The 18,059-nt window shown below is 42.5% G+C and overlaps 1 protein-coding gene across 1 annotated transcript in view; it reads right to left on the bottom strand.

Annotated features, from left to right (window-relative positions):
• Nucleotides 1-12,175: 12,175 nt before the first annotated feature.
• The window catches only part of SEMA4D (semaphorin 4D), a 77,594-nt gene continuing 71,710 nt past the window's right edge, over nt 12,176-18,059 (bottom strand). The window contains exons 18-20 of the mRNA XM_075276748.1: nt 17,242-17,445; nt 15,306-15,400; nt 12,176-12,645 (exon numbers count right to left, since the gene is read on the bottom strand). Coding sequence (XP_075132849.1) covers nt 12,616-12,645; nt 15,306-15,400; nt 17,242-17,445 — 329 coding nt within the window. The 3' untranslated portion in view covers nt 12,176-12,615. The remainder of the gene's footprint in view (nt 12,646-15,305; nt 15,401-17,241; nt 17,446-18,059) is intronic.

Here is an 18,059-nt window from a genome sequence, read left to right as displayed (position 1 = left end):
TATGTGGATTTAAGACTTTTTCTAAATACATTGCTTCAGCAAAACTGCTTTGTTTGGCTGCTATCTGAGATTATTCACTTCATTGTTTACATTGTGTTTCCATAACCACGGACCCGGGATATCCCTGCCCAGGACAAGTGACCTAAAAGTGAGTTTATTGCAAGCTGACTCTTGGTCATGTAGCATGTATGTTTGGGATTCTCATCACCTAACAAATCCAGCTCTGCTACATCAGCTTCATATTGTTCATCTTCCAGTGATGCTGTGCTAATTTATTTACAACCATCCCTCATTACTGAGTGCAAACATGTACTGCTATGAGGAGAGCTAAGCAGAGCAAGTGAAACCCTGCCCACCAATTCACCGAGAAATTGAGCGCTGGGGTCCGGTTGAATGTGGAGCATGAGAGAGGTCTATTCACTTTACATAGTTTAGCACATTCTGCACTAACAATCAGGTGAAGGGTGCAATGATGAGGAAGGGGAGCGGAATGGAACATGTTTCTGCTGAACCGCTAGCCTTAATACTTCTATACAAGTATAACCATTAAAATGAGCATAAACCAAGTTGTTTCTAAGGAGATCCTTCCCTCTATGGCAGCGATCTCTGTATGCACAATTTCTAATAGGAACGCCTTTTTGGCATAGAACAAACAGACGTCAAATGATAAATGACAGGTTAAGCAGAATCTTTTTACACAATTATCTTTTCAGCTCCTTCTGCTATATAACATGCTGCCTGCAGATTGTTCAGTATTTACTAGGTCACTGGTTCCCTTACATCAGATCATATTGCAGCCAGGAAAAAAGATATGCAGCAAGTAGCTTTTGTTCATAGCAACAGGTATGTAACTCACTGCTTAGTGCAAATTACAGGGTTAATGAACATGTCGGAGAGAAAAAAAGAACAAAAAAAAGTAACTGTGTCTCTAACCCTTCCTCTTGGGAGGTAGTGGTCCCATAAAGCAATGTCTGACCCTATAAAAGGCCATGCAACATGACTAGGATGTCAGCAAAACCAGATATTCATCTGCAGCCAATGGTTTCAGGCTAAGACCCTGCGTTGTGGAAATGTTGCAAAGGACACGTTGATCCAGGATTTTATACTGACTGCCAGATTGGAGACGGGAAGAAATTTTTTGCCCTGAAATGGGCCAATTGGCATAAGGGTCATGTTTTTTTTTTTTTTTCTTCTCTGCCTTCCTCTGGATCAACACTGTAGGGTTATAGGCTGAACTTGATGGACTGGTGTTTTCATCCAACCTCATCTACTATGTAACTGTCAAAGAGAACAAAACAAGTAAACTGCCTCTAACTGCCTTCCTCTTGAGAGGTAGTGGTCCTATAGGCAATGTCTGACCCTATAACAGGCCATACAACATGACTAGGATGTCAGCAAAGCAAGATATTCATCTGCAGACAATGGTTTTAGGCTAAGACCCCGTGTTGCGGAAATGCAGTTTTTTTGTTTGTTTTAAACCAAACCAAGTAGTAGCTACAGAAGGAATTGGAAATCGTTAGGAAGCTCTTATACTTCTTCCTTTTTCTCTATCCATTTTGGGCTTTGGCTCAGAAGAAATGTGTTGGAGGATTAGAGGACTCGATACGCTGAAGAATTACTGCTCTAGTCACCCAAAGCAAAATTCAGATTCACCCGAGATCTTTTTCTTTGGAAACAGCCAGTGCCACTTACTGACTAATATGATAATATAAAACCGTGATAGTTTATATAACAAACGCAACAAAATCTACAACAATTTAAAAAAAAAAAAGCGCTGTGTTTCTGCAATGTGTGGCCTCCACCTTAAAGGGGTTGTCCCATGAAAAGCATACTATCTATACTGCTAGTTTGTGTGGATTTAAGACTTTTGCTAAATACATTGCTTTATCAAAACTGCTTTGTTTGGCCGCTGTCTTAATTTGTTCACTTCATTGCTGACACTAAGTTTCTATGGCCACTGGGCTTATCTGCTCATTTCCCAAGTGACTAGCTGCCTGCTCTCAGGGAGGGGGGAGGGGCTGACAAGCAACAGAGCTCCTCAGATAGGGGAGGGGGGAAGTGAGCGCTCGGGGATTACTGTGCTGTCTATCTTCAGCTTTTCCACTTAGCAGCCGGTTTAATTGAATTTGGCTGATAAGGGCTGAGATAAGGAGTCGTTTATGCAAGCTGACTCAAATCTCGCTCTGCTACATCATTTTCCACATCAACTTTATACTGTGCTAATGCATTTACAACCAATCCCTCATTACTCACTGCAAACACAGCAGATAGCAGAGCAAGTGAAACCCCGCCCACTAATGTGCCAAGAAATCCAGGAAGTGAAGAGAGCACAGAGCCCTGCAGGCTGCAGAACAAGAGTTATGGGAATACCCCTTTAAGGTGTTTGCCCCTAAAGAATGCAGAGTAAAATACTGGCTGGTGAGAAATAGCCAGTGCCACTGACTAATATCATAATGCAAGACAGTCAGGGATAGTTTATAGGAAACCTCCTAGTAAATATGCTAACATAGTAATGTGAGCACTAGGCAAATAAAAATAGCACATTATTGAGTTACTGATCAGAACATCATAAACAAGAGCTGCTATCTATAGTGTCCAGCAGGTGGCGCTAGTCATCCATATTCATCAAGTGTCATACACTAGTACACAGAAATGTTCTATACACTGTTTCCTATTAAGCAATCAGGTGCCATTTTTCCCCACTGGAGGCCACATCACAAGACCCACAGAATTACCATAATGTGTCATAGCAGTGGAAGAGCAAGTAGTGTGCTTATTCTTGATGTGACAGTAGTTGTTACCAGCAAACACATAATTCATCAATTAATTAAAGCTGGTTAGGATGCAAAGCTAGGCTAGGTTCACACTAGTGCTTAGTCATCGTCCTTCAGGTTCGCATGGGAACCCAAAGGACGGATCCCTGTCCACCTTAAAAAAATAAATAAAAAAGCGGTTACCTGTGGAAACCTATGGACTCATAGACTATAATGGTTTTCTCCCAGGTTTCTGCTGATTTTATACTGAAATCAGAGGAGCGGAAACTCTTGCTTGCAACACTGTTCTCTCTGCCAATTTAAGTGGGATGTTGGGCGGATTTGCCTGATTGCTAGTGTGAACCTAGTGTTAGTCAAATCCACATGGCAGTGACCCAGGAGATGTCGTCCCACAAACCCTCTATACTAGAGTACACAGGTACCAACAGGACACAATGTCTGTCAACACTTTAACAATGGATATTCAGAGGTTACAAAACAAAAAGGTGATTATTTTACAGCAGCCCCAGAGACAGCATACAGTCTGCCTATTACATGACAAGGGGTTGTATACCAACCAGCCTGCAATATATACCCTGTCGTCATCTGCCCAAAGAAGACATTCTGTGATCTAGTGGTCTAGCTGTTCTGGATCTAGAAGAAATTGCCTATGATTTCAAGTTTTTGTCCACTAGAGCAATTCTTAGCAGGAATACAATAAGGAGAGAGAGGTGGGCAAGGAGAGATGTAACGGGGCAACACTGTGGCTCAGTGGTTAGCACTGCAGCCTTGCATCGCTGGAGTCCTGGGTTCAAATCCTGACAGGAACAACATCTGCAAGGAGTTTATATGTTCACCCTGTGTTTGTGTGGATTTCCTCCCATTCTACAAAGACATACTGATAGGGAAAAAAATGTACATTGTGATCCCTATATGGGGCTCACAATCTACATTTATAAAAAAAAAAAAAAAAAAAAAGGAGAGATGTAACGTGAAGACCCAATGCAAATATAATGGGACCCCTGCCTACCATGTACTAGTTAGAATACTGGTATATTGTATGTGGCAGACAGACCTTTCAGGGTCCAGGTTGTGGAAGTTACCACTGCACCCCTTATAACTACACTTTTGGACCATTCAATCATGTAACTGCCACCACTTGATTCTGTTCAGGCTCAGGCCACATGGTAAGGAAAAGCTGTGTTTTTGTTGCAGATTTTGCTGTGGTTTTTTTTTTTTTTTTTTTAGCCAAGAGTGGATGTAGCAGAAGTGATATCTATAACCAGGGCCGCCGATAGGCCAGTACTACTGCTACTGGCGTCAGGGGCCCGGCCAAATTTAAAAATGGGGGGGCCCCGGTTTTGGCCCGCCACCGTGTGCCAGCCCCCTGGCGCCGGCAGCAGTCATTGTATGTCCTGTTTCAACTCAGATCTGCGTCCAGAGGACGCAGATCTGAGTTAAACACATACGCAGCTGAAGCGAGGAGCTGACACAGGTCAGCTCCTCGCTTCTGCCGCATATGTGTCAGCGAGAGAGGCGTGCAGTGGCACGCCTCTCTCGCTGACACATATGCGGCAGAAGCGAGGAGCTGACCTGTGTCAGCTCCTCGCTTCGCCGCTGCCGCCTCTCTCGGTGACACATATGCAGCTGAGCTGGAACCCGGCGAACACAGGTCAGCTCCTCGCTTCAGCCGCATATGTGTCAGCGGCAGCGAGAGAGGCGGCAGTGGCGAAGCGAGGAGCTGACACAGGTCAGCTCGCTTCAGCCGCCGAAGCGAGGAGCTGACCTGTGTCAGCTCCTCACTTCACCGCCGGCTACCCGGCAGTGTAGACGCGATGTGATGACGTCACATTGCATCTACAACTGTGCGCCAGTAAGAGAGAGAGGCGCGCAGAGAGCAGCGAGGGAACGAAGGAGAAGGTAAGTGTAATGTGGAACGTGAAACTGGGGGCAGATGAAGGAGAGGACGGCATGACACTGGGGGCAGAGATGGAGGGGACATGAATCTGGGGGCAGAGATGGAGGGACATGAATCTGGGGGCAGAGATGTGAGGACATGAATCTGTGGGCAGAAATGAAGGGGACATGAATCTGGGGGAAGAGATGGGGGACATGAATCTGGGGGCAGAGATGGAGGGGACATTAATCTGGGGGAAGAGATGGGGGGATATGAATCTGGGGGAAGAGATGGGGGGATATGAATCTGGGGGCAGAGATGGAGGGACATGAATCTGGGGGCAGAGATGGAGGGACATGAATCTGGGGGCAGAGATGGGGGGACATGAATCTGTGGGCAGAAATGGAGGGGACATGAATCTGGGGGCAGAGATGGAGGGACATGAATCTGGGGGCAGAGATGGAGGGGACATGAATCTGGGGGCAGATGAAGGGTGTATATGAAGCTGGGGGAGAGACGGAGGGGGGACATATAATTTACGGGTGACTGTAGGAGGATTATACAGTGTGCGGGCAAATGGAAAATTAATGAGTGGGCGGAGTCAACATAACAGTGGGTGGGGCTAAATTTCCCACGGCGCGCAAAGGGAAATGTAATACAGAATTGGTATGTCGCAAAATAAGGTCGTTTTAAAATGGCGGGGGAGGGGGGGCCCAGACACTTAGGCTGTATGGGGCCCCAAAATTCCTGATGGTGGCCCAGTCTATAACAGCTTCCTTTACCAATCCTTTTGAAATCACTCCTGGCTTTCACAACAAACTGCAACTAAATCTGCAGAAGAAATATGCATCTTAACTGTAATGAGTTAAAGGGTTTCACTTTGCTGTGCTCAGCAGTCTGTCAATCCCACGGACATAAATAGTGGCTTGCAAAAGTATTCATACCCCTTGAACTTGTTCGCATTTTGTCACCTTACAGCCACAAACCTCAATGTGTTTTATTGAGCTTTTAAGTGATAGCCCAACACAAAGTAGCAGATAATTGTCTGAAAAGTGTGACGTGCAAAAGTATTCATCCCCCCCATACCATAACTTTGTAGAGCCACCATTTACTGCATTTACAGCTACAAGTCTTTTGGACATCTAGAGACTGAGATTTTTTCCCATTCTTCTTTGCAAAATAGCTCAAGTTCAGCCAGATTGGATGGAGAGCGTCTGTGAACAGGAATTTTCATGTCTTGTCACAGATGCTCAATGGGATTTAGGTCTGGACTGTGACTGGGCCATTCTAACACATGAATATCCTTTTATCTAAACCATTCCACTGTAGCTCTGGCTGTAAGTTTAGGGTCATTGTCTCACTGGAAGATGAATTTCCTTCCCAGTTTCAAATCTTTTGCAGCCTCCAACAGGTTTTCTTCTAGGATTGCCCTGTATTTAGCTCCATCCATCTTCCTATTCACTCCGCTCCGGATTAGGCCCAAATGAATGGGCCTAGTTGGGAGGAAGTGTCGTGCCGCAGACGTCCGTGGCTGATTCAGCCGCAGAATCCGTGGCAAGATAGGGCAGCTTGCTTCTTGAACTGAATGGCTCCCGTTGAAGTTAATGGGAGGCTTTTTTTGAGCCAGATTCTGAGGCATATTCCACGTCAAAATCCGGTCCAAAAAAACCCTGTGTGAACTTACCCTAAGGCGTTTCACCGTACAATCAGTAGACTGCTTATACTATAAGGCTCAATACTTTACACTGGAATGGATCCTATGTACCCTTCAGCGCAACAACTTCAACTGTGGCATTTGAGAGATTATATATGTTTGTGATGAGAGTGGTCTCCAATCACCAACATTATACAGCAGGAACCCTAACACAGCTCCCAAGCCTGTACCATGTAAAGTACCGATATCCAACACACATGCACGGCAGATGATGGATAGAATATTTGATGAACTTTGCAAGAAAATGGACTTTAATACCGTATATATGAATAAAAATTCTCCCAATAGTTTAGCTGTCTTCAGTAAAGTTTTTTTTTTGTTTGTTTTCTTCAGAATCTATTGTTTTCTAGGCTGGATTCACATAACAGAACCCAATCCAAGATACACAATCCATGAGGAGGCTGTATTTTTTATACTAAACTCTGCTGTGTAAATTGAACTCACTGTATCATGGTGAATTTGCTGCAGTGAAACAACATAAAGCAGTCAGATCCATCCATTTGGGAGGTCATTGCGTCCCAAATCACTTTGATGCATCGAGTTCAATTCACACAGTTTCGTGTTCAGTCTGTGAAATACAGCTTGTACATGGACTGTGTGTCGATCATCTGAATCTAGCCTAAATTTGGTATACCGTATATACTTGAGTATAAGCAGAGTTTTTCAGCCCTGTTTTTGTGCTGAAAAAGCCCCCCTTGGCTTCTACTCGAGTCTATGACCTGCCGCAATAGTAATATATAGAATCTCCCATAAAATAATGATAAAAAAAAAAGCTTTAAAAAAAATAAAAAAATTAAATAAATAAAAGTTCTAAATCCCTCCTTTCCCTAGAATACATATAAAAGTAGAAAATGACTGTGAAACACATACACATTAGGTATCCCTGTGTCTGACCTTTCCCGGTCTACTGAATATAGGGGATCTGCAGTGCTCCTATTCCGTCGGGAAGGGGTTAATAGGAGCACTGCAGATCCCCTATATTCAGCCAGACTGAATTCCAAGTGGTGGTGGGGGGGGAAGCAGTCCTCAAGCTCAGGGAAGGGGCAGACAGACAACCAAAACACCCCCTCCCCTTCCCCAGCAACTACTGCACCCAAAAACTCCGACCATTTTAATTTTTGAAATTTTCCAGTAGCTGCTGCATTTCCCCTCCTCGGCTTATACTCGAGTCAATAAGTCTTCCCAGTTTTTTGTGGTAAAATTAGGGGCCTCGGCTTATATTCGGGTCGGCTTATACTAGAGTATATATGGTAATTAATATATTTTTGCAAGAGAATTACACAAGTATTGTCTTTAACAGTTTGCATAAAACTGTGGAACTTTTTTTTTCTACACAAATGTCTGTTTTGAACTGTGATCAAAGAAGCCCACTTTGTACTTTACCATACATCATTAGTAAATATATTATTGTATTGTATTGTTTTTTTTCTGAATGTTTATATGTAATGTCTGAGATAAGCCAGGAGTGAGGCTAATAACTTCCTGAAATCACAAGACCAGATATCCTGCCAAGCTAGGTTTATTGCTTTACAATCCTGTGTCCCTATCAGAAATCAGTCAGGCATAAAGAGATGGGGGGAGGAATTGTAACCAGAAAGTTGCCTCAGCCATCTGTAGGGTACTCATCTTTCCCAAGTACAAATGGAACAATTAATTTCCAAGATGAAAAATATATTTGTACCGTGTTAGCCAGTAGATATGAAATATCTAAAAAAAAATTTTTTGAGGAGTCTTCAGTAGTTGATACCTTTTTAAAGAGGACCTTTCATGGTTTGGAGCACAGGCAGTTCTATATACTGCTGGAAAGCCGACAGTGCGCTGAATTCAGCACACTGTTGGCTTTCCCGATCTGTGCCCTGGTAAAGAGCTATCGGTCCTGGTCCCGTAGCTCTTTACAGTCAGAAGGGCGTTCCTGACAGTCAGTCAGGTACGTCCTTCTGTACAAGCAACACCAATAGCGATGTACAGTGTGAGCGCCCCCTCCCCTCCTGATAATACTCGTCTATGGAAGAGCACTGTGAGCAGAGGGAGGGGGCGTTCCTCCCCGCTCACACTGTACAGCGCGATAGACACTGCTTTGAAGAAGGACGTACCTGACTGACTGTCAGGAACGCCCTTCTGACTGTAAAGAGCTCCGGGACCGATAGCGCTTTACCCGGGGCACAGATTGGGAAATCCGATAGTACGCTGAATTCATCGCACTGTCAGCTTTCCAGCAGTATATAGAACTGCCTGTGCCCCAAACCATGAAAGGTGCTCTTTAAATGGCTAACTAAAAATGATTACATATTGTGAGCTTTCAGGACTACTAAAAAGGTCCCTTCATAGATGAGTAAAGGGGAAGGAGGCTGCACCCTGGCAGGAAAAGGGGGTGTCTTCAAAAGCCAGGAGCTCACCATTACCAAAAACTGTGAATGCTTTGAACCTTTGTAGAGCAGCAACAAGCTGGGTGTTGGCCATCCCATCTGAAAAACCCTCCAAGCTCCATGAGCCTAAAAGGACTCTAAGTTACCAGGTTTTCTGTCTTTTTTTTTTTTTTTTAAACTGTTTTGCTTATTTTGTTATCTTCTGTCTTTTTTTTATATATCAGAACTGAACCCCTTGAGTATTAAATCATTACTGGTTACTTAATTTAATGTCATAATGGCTCATAAACAGGGTTGCCTTAACGGGTCCACGTTACAAATTTTTGAGGTTTGCCATGTACACATTACTATTACACAACCCAGAGTGTAATAAGTGGAGTCCCAGGTTAGTTCAGTAAACATAAGTGTTACACACTTCCCCTGGCCCCCGGCACATCCTATTCGGGCCTCCTGAATGACATCAGGGTCATGCCAGCAAATCAACACACAGACACAAATACTGGTGTGACCTGTGTGACTACAGACCCTGCCTGCACCAAGTCGGTACATTTGTCGACTTCATAACCCAATTGTTTACCAGTTTTTTTTTTAGGCGCCGCCCCCTGAGAGGCTGGCTGCCTTGATGCAGTGCTCCAAGCTGGGAGCAAACTTTTCTTTCCTTTTTCACTCTTTTTCTCTGTATCTTCAAGAATCCGTTAACCAAGCAATCTAGCACTATGAATTTAGCAACTATAAATCGAATGGAAGACCCTGTGGAGTTTTTTGTTCCTTTTGTTTCCATTGTAAAGCATGGACTCAAGACCTGGTTCAGCTGGTTTCCACATGTGCCTGTTACCATCCCCCCAGCTAGGACAGCATGGCTCAACATGCGGCATGGAAGAGAAACCTACACGGAAATGTGGACTTCTTCGTTCAAGGAGATGATTTCTGGCGTCAATTGCTGATGTGTGAAGATGCTACAGCGGACTGGTATTTCTTTCTATTACTGTGGACACGTGGGACACTGTTACAACCTGGGAACCTACCAACACCCACCTACCCCAGGAGTTATGGAAGCTTGGCAAGAGAGCAGCACCATGTATACCTGGATGGTCTCTGACTTCCTTGGGGTAGTAGAACACTGTGGTAAGGAGGAGGAGGACGGCTTGTGATGAAGGACATTTGGGGCATTTTTTGTGGTTAAAAGGACAATAGTGCTGATGCAAGATACCGAACTATCAGCTGTGAGCAGGAGATCTCACCACCTACCAAAGGAACTACCACATGTTATCATGATAGCTGCATATGTCCCCCACCTCTGCAAAAATTTCTGCTTGTTATATCCACATGCTGTGACCCCCCTCCTCGTGTCCTACAACCAAGTCGGCTGTATTATTATTATTATAATTATTATTAACATCTATCCGCACAGAGAACTAAATGATCCTGCAGTGTGTCTGTGTTTCTTTCTTTTTTAGTTGCTATGATTCCTAGGATTTCTCTGCCATGAGCTTGTGTTTCTCTCTTGTTATATACTACTGTACCATCTATGAAACTGTATCACTGAAATTTCCCCATTGTGGGACTATTAAAGGAATATCTTATCTTATCTGTATTGAAGAGATTTTAGTGATAAATATGTAATGACTTGTGCATGTAGATATAGGCATAAGTTGCATGTAAACATGGACTGTACACATCATAATCCTTATCTTTCAGTAGGTATTGTGCTTCTGAGATTCTGCTTCTGTTTTACTTAAACTTTTACACTTAAAGACTTATTGCCTAACCATTGAGATTTTTATTAGGATAATATTTCTCTGCAGGGAACATTTTGTTGTCTTTTGTAATAGATCATGACAACACAAGCCTTCTATTAAGAATTCACCTTTTATTTTATCTATCTTCAGGTTTGTCTGAGCAACTATTGTTGAGTTTTCTTCTGTCAATGTAACAGAGAACAGAACAAGCCCAGAGCACTTTGGATAGTTTCATTTCCTGCCCACAATATGAAATATAATAAAACAAGTACAATGATCACTAGAGTACAATTACAATGGAATAATAGTTGTTATTGTTAGATTTCTATTTAAGTATAATATTGATTTGATATCTAAAAATCTTTCATATTAGGGGGCGTTCACACTACAGTCAGTGGCAGACAGGTAGTGTCCGCTGCTAGTGTCCGTTCAAAATCTTACACGGACATTAGCAGCGGACACTAGCTGTGTCCATGACATTTTTCATTGATTTAAATGGAGATCGGGTGCGTTGTATTACACTCCGTGCCTGTCCTTAAGTGTCCGTTCCTAAAGATGTCCGACTTTTCAAGCGGACAGAAAAAACCTATGTCGGGTTTTTCTGTCCACTTGAAAAATTGGATATCTTTAGGAACAGACAGTTAAGGACACCCATGGACTGTAAAACAACGCACCCGATCTCCATTTAAATCAATGTAAAATGTCATGGACACAGCTAGTGTCCGCTGCTAATGTCCGTGCAAGATTTTGAACAGACATTAGCAGCGGACACTAGCTGTCGGACAATGATGGTAGTGTGAACGCTCCCTTACCCCTTATACAATAGCACTGGTCAGAAATCGGAAGCAGTTGCCTGAATGATTGATGTTACTCTTCTTCTGTAGTACTAGTTTAAGCTCACTATACAAGACTTCACAAATGGAAACCTTAACTCTTTGTCCTACTTGTATCACACCTTCCATAAAAATGTTTTATACACCTTAGAGCAAACCGGTCAGTGAGAATGCTATCCAACTTAGTGCCAGCTTGTTATAAAACTAGGAGGATCTCGGCAGATTAATATGTATCATTGTGGTAAAATATTCAGTATAACTTGACACTTATTGGTTGCAATCTCTGCTCCTTCTATCCTTAGGACTCCTTATGGTGGTTCTCCTCTGTAATAGACAAGCTTCTTTGTATTCATGTCCACACTTGGTATGCAAGAGTTGAATGAGTGGAATGGTGAAAATGGGGGAGAAGATTAAAAAAAAAAAAAAAGTTTTCTATATTGCATGGCAGCCTTACAAAAAAGGAGAACCTCTTAAAACAAAGTTAAATGTTAAACTGAGTCAGGATTTTTATTGCTCAGTGTTTGTAATATATTCAACGTTACATTCTTTTGTGCGAAGGAGGACAGAATAGGACAAGCTTGTTACACTGACTTCAATTGCACTGCGTTTAGCAATTACCTTTTATTTGTTTAGAAGCTTTAGGGTGTATTCACACAGGCTGGTAATGTGTCACGCAGCAAAACTACTTTACTACAAACTGTCATATTTTGCACACAGGTGAAATAAAATAAAAAAAACCTGTAAAAATAGTGTGGTCCCACCATCTTGGATTCCTGTATGCTAAGTTTAACAATATATAGTTAGCCACGGAAAGATCAATTTATTATAGTGAAAAAGAAAAAGTGCAAAGAAAAGTCAGACAAATCGGTCAGATACAATTCACTTTTATTCCATGGGAATGATCAAAATATATCAGCACTTTGTAAACAGAGTCAGTATTTTCGTCTAGGTCTGACGTCCCTATGTAGGCAAGCAATGCTTTTATAGATTAGGTTGGTTATACATTAATGAAATGAAGTACAATGCTTTCATGGTTTTCAATACAATAAATCCATAACTGCACATGGTAGAGTCTCACGATACTAAACAATTTATGGCAGTCGCTTACCATCAATCTTGGATGAAAATGATATTTCTCACGATTTATCCAAACAATGGCAGAATCCTCATACACTTGCTGGCAAATACAGAATAACTAACAGCATAAATTCTTTCCAAAATACAGTTTTCCCCATCCACATAATACAGCAGTGTTCAGGAAGTCCAGGCTGCTTATTCCAGGAATCTGTCTTGTTGCAATTTTGCCATTTTGTTTAATTGACTTCTTTCTTGTTGCAGCTCTCCTACAATAATAGAAAACTGTTTCAGCACATTCCTGGGTACAGCTTGAATCAGGTCAAGTGTTATGGCAGTCACATGAAACCTAAGCCATCACAACATACTGGAGAAGTTGATGGGGAAAGGTCCACAACTTAGAAAAAGAAACCGAGCAACTGAAAAATACACTTTAAAACCATGAAAACACTAAACAACAAAAAAATCATGCAGGAATGTCGCTGTAAAGAAGATTTACCTGCATATTATATCAGAATACAAGTAAGCTATAATATTGTATCAATGTTATAGATCTTTCCTGAGAAATAACCCCTTAAGGCTAAGGCCCCACGTGACATCCCGCAACAATAAAACGCTGCAGGAAAAACAGTGGCGGCAATGCATCACGGTTCTTCCTGCAGCGCTTTAATCAGAAAGTTTGTAGAGTTTTCCTCTGTGGACTTTCTGTTACAATTATATCTTTTATATATATTATACTAGCTTCTGCCCGCGACTTCGTCTGCAGATTGTTGGCGATGAGGCGCTAATAATTAGCCAAATCCACGTGTCAGTTCTGCTACATCTGTGCATATGCGCAGCAGCCCCAGCTTTATGCACATCCGTATGGAGATCAGAGCAAGCTGTGGTACCGCGCTCCCTCAGCTCAGCTACATCGGGCAATTTCTATCACAGGGGTTGTCTTCTCTGAGTGTCCTAGCAGTGTCTGTGTTAGAGACGGCTGAATGGCTGGCTGCTGGTGAAATTTGAGACAGTTCCCCCCCCCCCCCCCTCGTGTTACACACACAAAGTGCTAGTGCGCCTCAGCTCTGCTACATCTGCGAATTTGTGTGAGAGTGTCTGAGCAGCTTCTGTGTTAGGCAGGGCTGAATGGATGTTGCTGAAATGTACAACAGTTCTCCCCCCTCCCCCATCCGAGGTAGAACAACAGATTCCCCGTCCTACTCACGGAAACTCTACAGCCGATATTCTCCTCTTGGCCACACACAGCCGGTATATTCTGTAGTGTCCTGATCTTGTATGAGAGTACATTTTCTTCAGCTTCCAGACTGTCTGGCTCCCTCCTGTTTAGCTCCGCCCCAAATTCATGTGTAGCTCCGCCCACCACAGAGTGACCCTATGGGACGGCTGAAGGGCCTGTGATGATGTCATCAAAGGTCCTCAAACGTAGTGTGTGTCTAAATTCGTGCTTAATAGTCATGTAGTGACGTCATTTATCAGGATAAAACGTAGCCTATGTTTTAATCGGGGTTCCTATCTATGTATGTTCCACATTTCAGCCAAATCCGTTCAGCCGGAGACTCCATTTTCTTCAACTTTCAAACTGTCCGGCTCCATCCTATTTAGCTCCGCCCACCACATAGCATGATCCTATGGGACGGCTGAAGGACCTGTGATGACGTCATCAAAGGTCCTCAAACGTAGTGTGTGAGTAAATTTGTGCTTAACGATCATCTTGTGACGTCATTTACCAGCCTATATGTTAATCGGGGTTCCTATCTATGTGCCAAATTTCAGCGAAATCCATTCAGCCATTTTTGTGTGATTTGAGTTTGAGTAACAAACATCCAAACTTTCACATTTATAATATTAGTAGGATATTTTTTCACTGTTTAGCCTCCCATAAAACTTTAATAATAAAGCAATAAAACCATCAGCTTTTTTTTTTTAAGGTGTTAAAACTATATAAATTTACCGTTCATACTATGAATGATCCATATGATCTATGTATAGTTTTGCTGCATCAGGAGCACTACCCCCTCCCTTTCCCAGTTTATGGTGGATTTAGTTATTGTTTCACCATCTCATTCCCCCCTCTCCCATGGACCGGTTGTACCAGCTATTGATTGTTTCTCTTCTATCAGCATTATGTGTTGCAATGTTTCCCTTTTTATTGCAACACCAAATAAAACTTTTTTGATGTAATAAAACTATATAAATTTGGTTTTGCCCCAATCGTAACGACTCAGAATAAACACAATGTCATATTGGCTGTACTGTGAACAATGTAAAAACAAAACCCATAAGAATGTGACGCAAATGCAGGGTTTTTTTTTCCAATTCAGATTTTTTTCCCCAGCTTCCAAGTACAATGTTGGGAATATTAAATGGTTCCATTATGAAGTACAATTTTCCTACAAACATTAAGGGAGCGTTCACACTACCGTCGGTGTCCGACATGTAGTGTCCGCTCCTAGTGTCCGCTCAAAATCTGTCACGGACACTAGGAGCGGACACTATATGTGTCCGTGACACCTGTCATTCACTTGAATGGGCATCGGGTGCGTTCTTTTGCACTCCGTGCCCGTCCTTCCCTGTCCCTGCATGCAGGGTTCCTCTGTCCACTTGAGAAGTCGGACATCTTCTCTTGCGGACAGGAAAGGATGGGCACGGAGTGCAAAAGAACGCACCCGATGCCCATTCAAGTGAATGACAGGTGTCACGGACACATCTAATGTCCGCTCCTAGTGTCCGTGACAGATTTTGAGCGGACACTAGGAGCGGACACTACATGTCGGACACCGACGGTAGTGTGAACGCCCCCTAAGTCTTCATACAGCTCTCTTTGAATGGAAAAAATAAGACAAAACAAAACAAAAAGAGAAAGAAAATGTTCTGCCACAGAAATGGGTTATGATGAAGGAATTTAATCCAAAAGAAAATACTATACCCATGTTTTTTTCCAGCCCTCCATTACGTTGCTGTGCTCACTAACAGCAGTCTTCCATCTTGCTAGCTCATTGGACCAGCCATGATTTAGTGAACCTAAAAAAAAAAATAAAATTAATCCCAGATTTATTATAAAACATATCCTTCATTAATTTGAGATCAGTGGGAGTCCAAGGCCCCCTCACCGATCACAGTGCACAGAGCCAGAAGTAGCATCGCTGAGCCACCGCATAGCCTATAGACCTGTATGTTTCTGCCATTACATTACTATGCTCAGAGCAGCTGTTTGGTATGAGGGCTGCATCAATCTCAAATTAATGAGCTATCCTAAGGAAAGATTATTAAAAAATTTAATTTGATAACCCCTTTAACTTTTACGGATTTTAACAGCATACTATACAGCAAATAATAAATTGAGTTCCTACTTAGCAAACACAGTGGTTAAAAGACAAAGCAATTTGAGCCATTACTCAGCAACAGACGCTGATGTTGGTAGGTGACAAGACACTAGAAAAGACTAGTGGTATGTTGTGATATAGTAATCCTGGTTTTTCCTGCTCTCAGTTGATTTTTTTACAAAATAAAAAATGCTATTTCAGTTTCACAACAATTTTACAAATTGCTTCTACCGATTTGCATACTTTACAGTCCAGTATAAATCAGTAGGTACACTTCTAACATTTAGATTCATGGAAAAGGCCTAGATGGCAGGTGAACTGCAAAACACAAATAAGGTAAAAAAAAAAAAGTGAACTCATGTCCACCTATGACTCCCATGTGGTAAGCCTCAATTTTCACTGCGGCGTAACACTCAACATTGACATGCTCAGTGTTCAAACCTGCAGCACAAGACCTTGTGCATTGCACGTTTTTTTTCTGCAATGTGTGAAGATTTGTTTAGAGAGAACCTTTCATGTCCTCAGGAACGTGTGGTTTTATATACCCCTAGAAAACAGACATTGTACTGAATTCAGCGCACTGTTGGCTTTCCCATTATGTGCCCCGGGGCAAGAGCCATCGGTGCAGTTACAGATATCTCTTCACTGTCAGAAGGACGTTCCTGACAGTCTAGCTGGGCTGTGAGGAACGCCCCTCCTGACAGTACTGTCCATAGCTCTGTACTGTCAGAGGGGGTGTTCTTTACCGCCCAGCCATGACACTGAGCTGTGAGAAACGCTCCCCCAGTACTAGTCTAGACTGTCAGGAGCGCTCTTCTGATAGTGAAGAGCTATCGGTAACTGCACCAATAGCTCTTGCCCCAGGGCACATAATGGGAAAGCCGACAGTGCACTGAATTCAGCGCAATGTCAGCTTTCTAGCAGTATATAAAACCGCATGTGCCTGAGGACATGAAAGACCCTCTTTAAGTCCCATGCTTTACAATGCTATTGTAGCTCTCACCACATATGTCCTTAGACTTTTTTGGTGCACATTTTGCTGCAGCTTTTTGATTCAAAGTCAGGAGTAGCTGCAAAAGGAATGGAAACTGTAAAAGGAAAATCTTAGACATTTCCCTTTTCTGTTCATTCCTCTCTTGACTTTGGGTCACAAAAAAAAAAAAAAAAAAAAAAAAAAAGTAAAATCTGCAACAAAAAATGCTGAGTTTCCACAACATAAGGCCTTAGCTTAAAGGGTTTTTCCCAAGTTAAACAAAGTTATACTCCCCTATTTCATCACTTCTGGTCCTCCCAGTGGCCTTTGTTTACTTGACATACACCCAGAGTCTATGAGACTGCTGGGGTATATAGGCATGTCATTTCTGGAACCCCGTAGACAAAGCCCAGAAAGGGGGCACTGAAGCATGAGGATTAAATGAGTGAGTATAAAACTTTGTTATTTAATCATAATAAATTCACTTCAGGAAAATTCTCAATTATCTTGGAAAACCAGTTTGAGTAGGAGATGGAGACGACAAAGAACGCACCATAAGACTTTACCTGTAACTCTGATAAACACTTTTGAAGACTTGCGTCCACTTGCTGATTCAATGCTGCAATGATACTCTGCATCCTTAGTGGCAATATCTCTCACCCAGCTGAGGATGTGCACATTTCCTTCAGCAAGTGGGAGTTTAGCTTCCTTAGCACAACTCTCCATTTTCACTCCATCTTTTTCCCAAACAAAATGTGCATCTTTTGGTCCTGAAGCACAAAAAAGGCTTATAATCTACACAGTTTCTGCAAATTATGGTCATGTGATATAAGGCCCATGGTCATGTCAATGGACACACATCTGCACAGCTTGTTACCAGGCAGATGTATGTGTTCATCACATGACCATATTCCGATTTTTATCAGACAATAATCATTGCTTTTAATGTTATGAGGCATGCAGCACTACTGATATCATACATCATAACACCCTTGTAATATTGACATTTCAGAAATGCAGTAAAATACAGCAACACCCAAAATTTGGTAAATAAGTTTTAGTGCCCAATAAGAGTCTCATTGGCCAAAAGTAAGGCATTGTAACCTAAATAAATCTGGTCTGGAAAAGGTGAACAAGGCCATTATTTAATCTATGTATGTGGGCAGTTGAAGATACAGTGGCTTTACAGACTACCCTTTCCCATTCGCCAGCCCTCTTCCTGCTCCACCTCTCGGATGTTTCTTCCCGTACCTATCGCAGATCGGCATTGAGGCACATGATCAACGCCGCTAGGGTGTGCATCCCAGCGCTCTGGAAGTCGCCCAATCTTTCCACCACTGGAGGATATCCAGTGCATGGAGGATCTTACGGCCTCCATACAAGA

The sequence above is a fragment of the Leptodactylus fuscus genome, chromosome 1 (genome assembly GCF_031893055.1).
Source record: "Leptodactylus fuscus isolate aLepFus1 chromosome 1, aLepFus1.hap2, whole genome shotgun sequence".
NCBI classification, from domain to species: Eukaryota; Metazoa; Chordata; class Amphibia; order Anura; family Leptodactylidae; genus Leptodactylus; species Leptodactylus fuscus.
The sequence above is the reverse complement of the archived record's forward strand: the minus strand, read 5'-3'. Positions and strand labels throughout refer to the sequence as shown.